The sequence below is a fragment of the Drosophila yakuba genome, chromosome X, assembly GCF_016746365.2.
Source record: "Drosophila yakuba strain Tai18E2 chromosome X, Prin_Dyak_Tai18E2_2.1, whole genome shotgun sequence".
NCBI lineage: Eukaryota > Metazoa > Arthropoda > Insecta > Diptera > Drosophilidae > Drosophila > Drosophila yakuba.
The window spans coordinates 16,584,958-16,597,186 of record NC_052526.2 but is presented as its reverse complement, the minus strand read 5'-3'; the positions used below and the strand labels follow the sequence as shown (position 1 = coordinate 16,597,186).

The 12,229-nt window shown below is 44.9% G+C and overlaps 1 protein-coding gene across 1 annotated transcript in view; it reads left to right on the top strand.

The window, feature by feature from the left end:
* The window catches only part of LOC6525684 (rho guanine nucleotide exchange factor 10), a 105,325-nt gene that overhangs the window by 16,899 nt on the left and 76,197 nt on the right, over window positions 1-12,229 (top strand). The window contains exons 3-4 of the mRNA XM_002101470.4: window positions 9,198-9,816; window positions 9,925-11,139. Coding sequence (XP_002101506.2) covers window positions 9,234-9,816; window positions 9,925-11,139 — 1,798 coding nt within the window. The 5' untranslated portion in view covers window positions 9,198-9,233. The remainder of the gene's footprint in view (window positions 1-9,197; window positions 9,817-9,924; window positions 11,140-12,229) is intronic.

Below are 12,229 nucleotides of genomic sequence, written 5' to 3'. Positions count from 1 at the left end.
CACATCGCGGTGTTGGGAAGGCATGTACATGTATCCATTGCTAAAAACAATGGCTGTTCATAATGGAACGCAGGCACCTTGTTCTCCTGCTCCGCGAATATTTGCTGTTTGGCCATAAACACTTCATCGACACTTTGTCTAGTGCTCACATCCATCCACAGCCACATCCACAGCAACATCCACATCCATATCCATATCCATATCCTTGGCTTCGGTTCTCCATCCTCATCCAATTCCACGTCCAAGTGTGTGATACATCAAACATGAGTTGCACACAGAGCTCATTGTTGCTGCTTTGAGTTGCCAGTGGCAAGCCATCAATGCACTTGAAAAAAAGATTGGATAATAGAAGCAACTAATTTAATAAATTGCCTTAAATGCAAGCACAAATGTTGAAAGGAAATCAAATAATTTATAATAGGAAATATTAATATTACATTTTTTTGAAGATTATTAAGCTACATTTTTAAATGTCATCTTACACATATTTACATGTATTACAAGAGCTGAATCATTGAATAGTTCTTAGTACCATGGCAGAATTGGTGTGACTCTTTTCGCTGAGTGCATCGCTTCCAACTGAAGTCCTCCTGGCTGCTACACTTTCCTTTTGGCCAAGTCGCCAACTTGCGGAAGCGAACATTTAATTGACTTGGCGTGTTAAGCGCTGCATACCAGCACATAACAGCAATCAACCGACAAACAACTGGTGGGACACCACTTGGCCACTTAGTGAGGGATTCCGTCCGCCCGATCTGCTCCTCATCCGCCATCCCCCATTCCCATTCCCCATTCCCCAATCCCAATCCGCTCCTGGAGCCGCTGAACAGCCGTTGCGGCATTCGAACAATGCCAAGTAGCCGCAAAGTTTATTGGGCGCATCTGATTGAGCGCATCATCCTCGGTCTCATCAAGCTCTAGGATGCGGCAGATGGATCGCGGCAAGCAGGTACACTGCAAGAAATTTGTAATCTCATTGTATATTTACACAAAGAAGCAATGAATAGCTCATTACAGGATTAGTTCTTAGATTGCTCATTATATTAAGGACTTACAGATACTTTGCTTGAAGCCTTTTGTTATAATAAACTTTATAGATGGTTTACTTAGTCCGCTGTTTTTTCCCAGTGCATTTCGAGATGGATCCCCACTGTAGGACAGCCTTTGCTGCCCATTAGCGCTGTCACTTTTGCACGCATATCATTTACAAAAACAAAAAGAGGGGCGGGGGGGAAAAAGAAAACCAAGAGTGCAGCTGAAAAAGGGGGAAACTCTGGGGCGGAGAGACCACAATAACCAGGCGGTCATAAGCCGATTACCATCAACTGTGCACTGGACACTGGACACACTGGACACACTGGACACACTGGACACACTGGACAATGGACAGTGGGCAGTGAACAGTGGACAGTGGACAGTGGACAGCGGAAAGTGGACACTCGAGGTCAACCGCATCACATGGCATCCAGTTGGCTGGATTGGATGCGGTTTCGGTTGCATTTCAGCGCGAAATTTACGCGTTGTAAACTTAAGCGGCAAAATCAATTAGCGCACAATGTCCGAGATGAGTTTCGAGTGGGGCATGGAGTGCGATACGATACTGGGACACTGCCCCCGGGGCAGGACATCATTTAGGAGGTGTCAAGTGAGCCGGACACGAAACTCTACGTAATTACGTGGTGGAGTGATGATACGCGTACTTTCCTGATATCTACACACACTTGCGGCCTTCATTTCAAATTGAACGCAGCCCGAAAAGGGCATCCGATGTGTTTTCATATTTATTTATTAATTGTGTATTAATTAGAAGGGAACCTAAAGTCATGACTTAACGATAAAGTCAATTTATCGGCACCTAAAGTCGTTTTAATGACGCTTCTCGCGATCGCGTGTCAGATTGACAATCAAGTGACAGGTGTTAGATAAACCCATCTAACCCTGCAATCCAACACCTCGAGCTACAATTAGCAGACAAGTCGCTGTGATCTTCGGAGAGAGAAGAAAATCAACGGAAAGTTGCTGCAATTTATAAGAGAAAGATATGCTGCAAATGCAAGACTTTAAGACTTATAAAGAAGATTAGCAAACTCGCTAAACGTTACAAACTTCTTTCCAAATGAACCAACCTTTACTTTCTCAAGTAAAAACTGTTTTTGAGACTTTAATTGAGCTGCGAGTCGATGGGTGTGAGTTGCTTAGTTATGTGAAAGGTGTTGGGTGCAATTAGAAAATGCCGGATCCAAATCAAGGTGCATATCAATTGGCGAGGTGTCAAGTGCTGTCAGCTTTTCCACTTTTTCCACCTTTTCACTGGAAAAGTGCGTGCTGTCGACTGTTAATTAAATTTTAACGCAACGCAACGCACTCGCCGGGTTGTTTAACCCCCAGGTGAATCCGGATGAGCTGAGTCCATGCAGCCCATGGAACCCATGGAACCCATGGAAGCCATGGAGCGCAGGGATCCGGACAACAGTCATTGACTCTTGTCGTGTGAGCTTTGTCAGCGCCACTAACTTTTCGAGTGTCACCATGGATTCGGGAGGGAGCTGCCACTGCTACCCAGCACTTGGCATCAAAGTATCTGCGAGGGAGTCGCGACCTGCCGCAGGCTATAAAAATACTGGCAAAAAAAAAAAAATAGAGAAGGAGTGGGAAAAGAAGAAGCACGAGGAGGAACAGGAGCCAAGGATTTAGTTGCTCCTGGTGGGCAAAGAAATGAAAACTTCGATGCTTGAAGGTTTAACGAACTCGCGGGGCATCTCCCCTGTCATTCGGATGCGAGGACCACAAACGTCAACGTTTCGCTCTTTGACGTTTTGCAAAAAAAAAAAAATTAAAAAAAAAAAGAAGGGAAATTATAAAACACGAAAAAAGTATATATGTATGTATGTATGTAGTATATGGGGGAATGCCACCCGCTGCAAGTGTAATTTTTACTTTCACCCCAGCGTTGTTGGCTTTTCCGCAAAAGGGTTTCTGACTTTGGGGAGTCCCATGTGAGAGTCCCAGCTTCGTATGGCACTTGTCCTTATCAAGGGAATGGGAATGGGAATGGGAATGGAAATGGGAATGGGCATGTGGGAAGTGGGATACTGACGATGAAGATGACGAGCATGATGGCATTCATTCATGCCCAAGAGCTACTCTTAATGGAGCACACAAACACGGGCGTTGCAATATGCATGGAGATACATAGATGAGCACAATAAAACCAGAACGCAGTGGAACTGGGATTGGGAATGGGATTGGGATTGGAATTGGAATTGGGAATGGGTGCTAAGGAACATATGGTTACGGGAAAATAAGTGATTGTGGCAGGTTATGGCACTACCTTCAAGAAAATAAATATTAATTGTGCTTTAGTAAGTATGCCTCTGAAAAACAAACAAAATATTAACAAAAGGCTAAGAGGATAAGTTGACTTGTAATCATTTTTGTAGATTAAAGAAAAATCGAAATATTTGTTAGAAAAATAAAAGGAGTAATAGGAGAGCTTGCAAATAAATATGCACTTGAAACAAAGACTATTTCTTTGCGTGTAATGTGCCAAGTTTAATTACTAGTAGAAGAAACCCCCAAAGACGAAGAAAGTTTCAGCAGGAAAGAGCCATGCATAATTCACATCCGTTGACCAGTGGCACATCCCAAGATCTAATGCCGGGAAATCTCGGGCCAATGACCTTCGCCAACCTCTCAAAAACCTACGCCGCACCACCCACAACCCACCACCCACCATCCCACCACCCACCACCCACCACCCACCACCCACCAACCCACCGCCCACATGGGCCCAAGAAATTATGCACAAAGTAAAAGGCGCTTGAGTGCACAAAATAAAGGAGACGAAGCTGGCGAAGTTGGCAGATGCAGATGGAGATGTAGATGGAGATGCAGAAACTCGGATTCAGTTTCGTATTCATATACCTATTCATATTCATATTCATTTTCATACTTGCACTCGGATGACGAGGAGCGAAGGTGACCCATGCCCAATCCAATGCGTAGCATGCGGCATGTGGCATGTGGCATGTGGCATGCGGCATTGTTTCGCGGTGAAAACAATGGACGAATGCCCCAGCCATGTAATTATGTGGAGCATGTGTAGTTTGCTCTTTACAAAATTACGAAACACGGCGCGAAATCCTGCCCAGAAAGGATTTCCCCCTTAGGGAAACTCACATTTTGCATAATTCGTTGTCGAGTGCATAAAATAGGCAACTGTGAAAAACCAGGGGGAAAATACAGATCTTTGACCCTGAATCGCAATGGAGATGGGGCAATGATAAGCATATACATACAAAGGTTCTTCAAAGAAACATTTAAAATGTAATTAAAAGCTTACTTATTGCAGATAGTTATTTACATGAAAGTGAACTCAAATGTAATGCAATTTCAAGCTAATTTTGTGGATAATTCTAACCAATATCCAATCTCCAATTGAATCGCTAGAGCAACTTTAATCTGCCAACTGCAAACTCTCTAACAAAATCGAAGCCAACTTGAATGGAAAATGTGGGGACAAAAGTGAAAGCGAAGCAATTGACAAAATGTTCCAATGAAAACGACACTTTAGCATGCCCAGAATCCACATACAAAAAAAAAAAAAAAAACTTGGTGCCGTGGTAAGGAGGCTAATGCCACAGATAAAGCTGAAAGCCAGATCAGGCCTACAAAAAAAAAAAAAAAAAAAAAGAGAAAATAAAGTCCACACTCAAAGGAGGCGCAGGAAAAGTTGCACATGCAGCCAATGTAGCTTATCGGCCAATGAAGAATGAATGAAGTGTGGAGTTCCAGGGGGGGTTGTACATGGGCGCCGAAGGGGCAAAGTTGGTAACTAAGAGATAGCGCACATCATGGCGACATTATCTCTGCCTATTCCCACAAACATCTGGGCGAGCAGAACATCATCATCATCACTAGAGGTGGTTATAATATGTATATAAAATATAATAAATTATGAAGGATTTTTATCTGCATTCAATTTCTTTCTAGGACTGTTAATAATTTCTATATATTATATTTTTTAATATAGATTTGTTTATAGTACTTTGTTATTCCCACATCACTGATCATCATAATTAACGTTAATTCAACGCAACTCCCTTTGGCTGCATTCATTTTACTTTCTTGCACACAGACACGGTGAAAAATGCGGAAAAATGCAGGGAAATCATGCTGAAGGATGTAAAGATGCAACTAAGGGGAAACTAGCTCTCCCCCATTTTCCTTTTTCCTCTAGAATTATACATAAAAAAAAATATATATGTATAAAAGAAGAAAAACTCCCATATTCCATGTTCTGTACTCCCTTTAACATTTTTTGCTCCTTTCACTTTGGCTGTTCGCATTTTTTGTGCCGGCTTTTTATTTCACTCGCACTTGTTGACAATGCAGCACGCAATGCGGGGGAAAATGGTTGCATGACTGCGAGGGGGGGATTTTCCAAGGGGGGAGGGGAGCAACACAACGGAGGGGATGCGTTGCAAGTCAATGCACCCAGCAGAACAATCAACGAAAGCGAGTGACAATGCCAGTGCAGGAAACCACCCAAAGCCAGCTTTCTGTCAGGCAACCTGGCAACCCTGCTCGAAAGGGGATTTCCCCTTTAATTGGTCTTAAAATCGGATTATCAATTTAATATCGAGCCAGTGCTCTAATGGAGCTTGCTGCTGAAAAGGAAAAGGATTCAAGAGGGATTTTAAAAAAGAAAAGCTTATTCGGGGAATATTTAAAATCCATTAAACGCCATTAGCAGCAAATACTTAACTTCAGAAATAATAATAAGTTGCAGTTAATGAAAAACCAAAGAAAATCATCATAAAAAAATCACCAGAAATATAATAATGATTAGTGTACTTTCCAATACTAACTTGTATAGCACTTGGGATTTGAGTTCAAAGTTCTTGCAGGGCAAGATCAAAAGATGCATTTCGGAGGAATTGAAAAAGGGAATCCCGCTGAACTTTAAGATTGCAAGTCGGAGTGGAATTGCTTGCCCCTTGAAGTCGGCACAGCTGCGAGCCGCAAAGTTGCACAAACGGATGGCGAAACAATTTCGAAATATGTTTTCTAATTACTTGTTCGCACTCGGGCATCAACATGCCATAAATGGAATGGGAGGGGGGAATCCGCTGCAGAATCGGGAGGATGACTCTGGGGGGCAGCAGGAGGGACAGGGGAAGTCTGAGTGAATTGGCGACACATAAATTGCAAATATGATAGAAGAACATGCAACACTTTTTTTGCAGGGGCCAGCCTGCTGGGGTTGATGTTGCAGTTGTTGATGCTGTTGCTGTTGCAGTTGCTGCAGTTGCTGCAGTTGTTGCTGCTGCCTCAGCATATAATTATTGCAATGCGTTTCTGTTCTGTTCGGTTCTGTTCGCTGTTGTTGCCCTGCCCCTTGTGGCAGAAAACACGCGCCACGCAGCCACTCGAAGGAAGGCCAAAGGGAGAGCTACACTGGCAAAAAGAAAGGCGGAGCTAAGAAAAACGAATTTAAACCATTTTGTATGTATATTACAGATATGTATGTATATGTAAAAAAAATGGTTTAAATTAGTTTTTTCTTCTAATATAAATACAACTTTCTCTAACTATAAAGTTAGTAATTTAGGTATCTAAAAAATTGACCATTTAACATTTTTTTTTGTTCTGATTGAACTAATTAAAGTTAGTTTTTTCTCCAAGTGTTGGTAGCTGTTCGCTGGCCTTCGTTTTCCCCCATCAAAGTGCTGCCACAGCTGCAGCAACTCCTTTTTTCGGTTAACGCGTATGCGTGTGTTTCTAATTAAGTGCTCCATCGGGGTCACCACCCAATCAATCAGCGAAAGTCACTTGAGCAGCATGGAGCAATATTGGCATAGGAAATGGAGGTTTCCTTAACGCATCTGCGGAAGACGCAGCTTGATGGCTTTTGTTCGCTTTTCCGCGCTCGCTTCAGTTCACTTTGCTCGGGAAAGTATGGAAAATGTGCTCGAGGGTCGAAGGAAAGTTATGTGAAAACAAGGGTGAAATAAGCAGGGGAAGTCCAGCCGATAAGTAGACTAAAATGTACCCTTTTTCTAGAATCTTTCGTAATTTTATTGTACATATACACCACATGGTTTTTTATACCATTTTTACCTTAAAGCTATGAAAAGTAATTTCTTATTGCATCGTTCCTATTATCATTACATTATCCCCGACTTGGCTTTATATACCCGATTAAGCTTTTGGCAATGGGTACTTGTTGAAATTGTGAAACAGTTGAGAAAACAGGAAAGACAAAACAAAAGCAAGCAAACTAACGAGAGGAGAGCACACGGCGTATAAAAAAATAACAGCCACGCATATATGAATCCTTGTAAGTGGGTTGAAGCGTCGGCAAACACAAAGTTTACCCTGCTAGCCAGAAGCTTTAAGGATATATACTTGTCTATATACTAGTATATATATATATACGTATTTGTAGGAGCAACGCGGAGGGGTGAAGACTTCAGGGGGAGCTCAAGAGGATCCAGGGGAATCCTTGGCCTGCCTTTCGAGTGGTTTGCTCCCTGACAAACTCCCCTCCTTTAAAACTTCCCCCCTTCCCCCTGCTAAAAACCCCACCCCACTGGCCGCCTCATTGTTGTTGTATCTGACTGTTGACAATGGCATGCGTTAGGGTTTTTTGATGTTTTCCCCCGTGAAGTTGGAAGCCCTTAATCCCCCTAAATACCCTGTCCTGCCCTTGCGCCACTTTAAGTGCACGCAGAGCTTTAAAAGCCAAGACGTGGCTCTGGAACGCAGAAAATAATAATAAATATATTCAAAGGAACGACAGAGACCGAGAGAGAGAGAGAGAGTGAGTGAGAGAGAGGGGTGCATGCTGGAGGAAAGAGACAACATGCAGTGCCCCTCGCTGGGCTCAATTCAATTTGTTGAGTAGCTAAATTTAGACGCTAATTTGGGGACCTGCTGTGCCAACGAGATCGTGTCCAGTTCTCAGACTTGTCTCAAGTTACAGAGAAACGGAGAAACGGAGAAACGGAGCGAGATGGCATGCGATCCCAAAAGAGAAAGAGCGAGCCGGAGAATGAACAAGAATCGAGAAACGGGATGGACTTCTACTCAAATTACCAATTGAATTTCTGTGTGCTACCACAAAGAAGAATCCTTGGCCACTGGGATAACCACTCATAACTCGGTGGCATTATCATCGTCAACTTTATTATGTTCCCCTGCACATTATCGGATCTCATCTGCCTCCTGCTCCACCTCTCTCTCCTTCTCCTCCTGCTTCCCATGCAACTCCAACTCCAACTCCTTGGCATTCCATGGAGTTCTGTTCTTTATCTTGATCATAATCTTGCCCAACAACTGACATTATCATTTGTCAGGGGGGAAAAGCTGCCTGTTTTTGCAGTAAAATAGATGAAATTATTGACAATGAATTAATCCAGCAAAAACAAGGGGGAATTTCCACCAATAACTATAATATTATAATATTATTAGTGCAATATGTTAAATTCCTTAAATGTGCTTTGTTTTTCATATGCTCTCCACAAATATTTGCTGTTTCAAAATGCAAACTCCAAGATGAATTTGATTTCATAAACCATGTCGGACTTGGACTTAACCTCCGCTCTGGGGCACGTAGCCCATTCATATGTGGCATACTCACCTGTGACAGCTGGGTATCCATCATCTTGCTCTCGACTCTCCACCTGACTCATTTGTGGCCACTGACCACTGACCAGGCTCCTTGCTCGTTTAGTCCGGCTTTTCAATTACCGCTCGGCTGTGCCTTTGAAGCGAGTCCACAAAAAAGAGGAGCCAACCAGCCGCCGACCCTTTGGCCATCAAAAGTAGAGACTTTGCTGAATTAGCGGCAATTAATCACGGCGACATGTGGATTGTGGCAAGGAATGGCTCTCTGAACTCGCAACTTGTGGCGCGAATGCCGAATGCCACAATGCCACAATACCACTAATACCGCATTTACTAAGCCAGTTTAGTGGTCAAAGTTCCAGGAACTTGTTTTTCTTTTGCCAGTGGCAGCTGCTGCAATTTGTATTTCTATTTAACCGAACATTATGCTCGCTAATTTGTCAGCTCGAGGTGCTGCTATCATTAATTATTAATTCAAAATAAGCTTTTTTTTTATTATTGAAAATTACCTTTTTGTGTTTGCAAACATTTTCATAATGAGTTTCACGCTTTTGCTTTCTTGGCAGATCGAAGCTTTTGGCGCATCAGCCACACCATGTGCCATGGAGAGCCTGGGCCTGGGCAGCAGACGCAACAATGCCAGCAACTCGACGGGCGCCCCCACAACGGGCCAGGGGGGCGTGGTCGGGGGGGTCGGGGGCGTGGCCGGCAAGGTACTCGTACACACGAAGCTAAAACAGCAGCAGCAGCAGCAGCACTCGAATCAGAATTACTACACGCAACAGCAGTCGCAACTGCAGCGACTCAAGCAGCAGCAGCAAAAGTTGCAGCAGCAACAGCAGCAACAACAACAACAGCAACAACAGCAACAGCAACAACAGCAGCAGCAATTGGAGGCGGTGCACGGGGGCGTGGCTAAGCAGTGCCTGCAGTTTCCACCACCACCGGACTATCCACCACCCACCAGCACCACCGGTGGTGGTGGTGGTTGTGGTTCGCCGGTGAACACGCCTGGCAGGAGACAGCAACTGCCGCGGTATCCCGATCCAGATCCGGATGCCATTGAGATTTGCAATGAGTCGGCGACGCTGGAGTCATCACCATATCATCTCAAGCAGCTGGCGGCGCGGCATAGCAAGACGCTGGGCAGGAACATCAGCCATCAGCAGCATCACCATCACACTGGTAACTATTCTTGAATATGGTTATGATTGTAATATATTTATATCCAGTTAACTATTAATTTTAAAGGTATATAATAGTTAAATATTTATATTAATTGCACCTTTTTAGTTCACCTGCATCATGACTACTCGTACGCCTACTACGAACCCGGTGCCGCCATGAGGCACTCCAATGTGCCGGGCGCTGTTTCCTCAGGCGGCGGCGGCGGAGGCGTTGCTGGAGGTGGTTCATCGGTGGTGGACACCGCCACAGCCGCCTCGCCAACGGCAGAACCACCGCCGAACTCCATACGCGCGCTGCTCTCCAAGGGCAAGAAGAACAAACAGCTGGTGAGCCCGGCCACCTTGCAGTCGTACCAAACGCGCTACCACAAGTTGACCAGCACCAGCACCAGCACCACCAAGTCGAGTGGCATGGGTCAGAGCGAGAACTTCTACGAGGAGATCAATGCGGCTGCCCTGCAGACGAGCAGCGGTCACCAGCTGCGCAGTACAGTGGGCTCCCATTCGGCTGGCTCGCTCAATCAGACGCTGGTGGAGGAGGAGCTGCGTCGCGTGCAGAACAGACACCACAAGATATTGGGCGAACTCAATTTGAGTGTGGAGGCCATGCTGATGCCGGAGAGTCCGCCCAAGTCCATGGACCAGCCCCAGTCACAAGGAGCAGGATCGGCGGTAACTGGCGGAGCAGAGGTCACTGCACCGCAGCCCAGTGTAAGTGTAACGGCAGCCAGTGGCCAACCGCCAACGATTTTGGCCCGACTGACCTCCGCCTCGGCGGACAACATCTGTGATAGCGGCGGCGGCGGCGAGGCGGGGAAGAGAACCAAAGGAGCCACCGGCTGTCCTGGCGGCGCAGTGGAGCAGCTGCTGACCTCCACATGCGGCGACTTGGACAGCGGCTTCAGTGGCAGCAGTGGCGCCAGTTACATTGGCAGCCTGCGCCTGAGCAAAACGCAGCACATCAAGTGCGCCCGCCAAACGCCCACAGTGGGCACTCAGAGCTGCCGTTCGTTCCAGCGAGCGGCCACTGTATACGATGAGGCGGGAATGACTGGCAGTGGCAGTGGTGGTGGTGGTGGTCAGAGCGGCAGTAGCTTCCTGACGCGCGCCTCCTGTGGCCGCAGGATACTCAGCTGCGCCAGGATACGAGCCGCCGAGGATCCGGGACCCAATCACCGGATCGCGAGTGGGAATGGCATCCAAACGGTGCAGACCACCGCCACGGAATCGAAGGCCAGGAGCTTCTGGAGTCGCAAAGGATGGCGGAAACTGCCGGGCTTCTCCACCTCAACGTCCAGCATCAACGATACGGGCTTAACGGGTGAGTTTGAGTTTGAGTTTTTATCACTAAAAGTTAAAGATAATATAAACAAATTTATGTTTTGGGATAAAGGTAAAAGTACTTGTTTGTGCTAAACGTGTAACTACAAATCAGAGTTATTTACCCTTTGCATAACTAAACTCTTCGATTTCCCTATATTTATAACTACATCTGCTTGCTTTCATTTTTGGCCTTACATAAAGGAACATATTATTAAGATTTAAATTTAAAAAATCATAAATTCATATTCACCAAATTCCACAATTTACGTAGGCATATTTAAGTAAACCAAAAACCAAAGAAAATAATATTGCAGATAATTTTTAGACCATTATGGAATAAACAAAGATAACTGTTATACTCCCATTTGAATTCATGAGAAGAACTCGAAAGGTGGCGCTTCTGGTAATGCAGCTTACCATTGCCCCCAATAGGTGGAGCAATTAAGTGAAGCCTTTAAGTAGCTGCATAAGTTGCACATTCGGCCTATAGATGGCGCCGCCCTTTAAACAGTGACCATTTCCCTGCGTTCTAAATATTAAGTCTTCCAAATCATATTCCCTGATAATTGGTATGAATAATTTAACGTAGTAAATAAGAAACGCATCTAATTTATATTTTAGTCTACGTATCTTGCTAAGGTTTGTGGAACTTAAGTGAAATGCACTTTATTTTAGACCTAGGCAAATTTAGAACTTTTTTAACTGGGAAATTTATTTTTCTACATTCTACATGGTCACTACATGTAAAATTAATAATTGCCGCTAGATGGCTCACCATTCCCCACGAACCCAATAGGTGGCAGCACTAGAAACTGAAAAAACCCGCCAGATGACGCCACCTAGCTTTGCCAGCCTGTCAACAGATGGCGCCACTCGCCAGACTCATTTTCCATCTAACTTTTCCACTTATCCCCCATATTTGGCTTATCGCTCCCCTGGACGGCCAGTGAGCAACGCCCCCCTTTCTTTCAACCGATTTCTATATATTTTTATCAGCGGCTTGGCTTTGCATGCGGAGCGAGCATCAGCACCATCATCATCGTACTATCATCGAACAACGAGCGAACCCCATTCAATTCGGCCCCAGC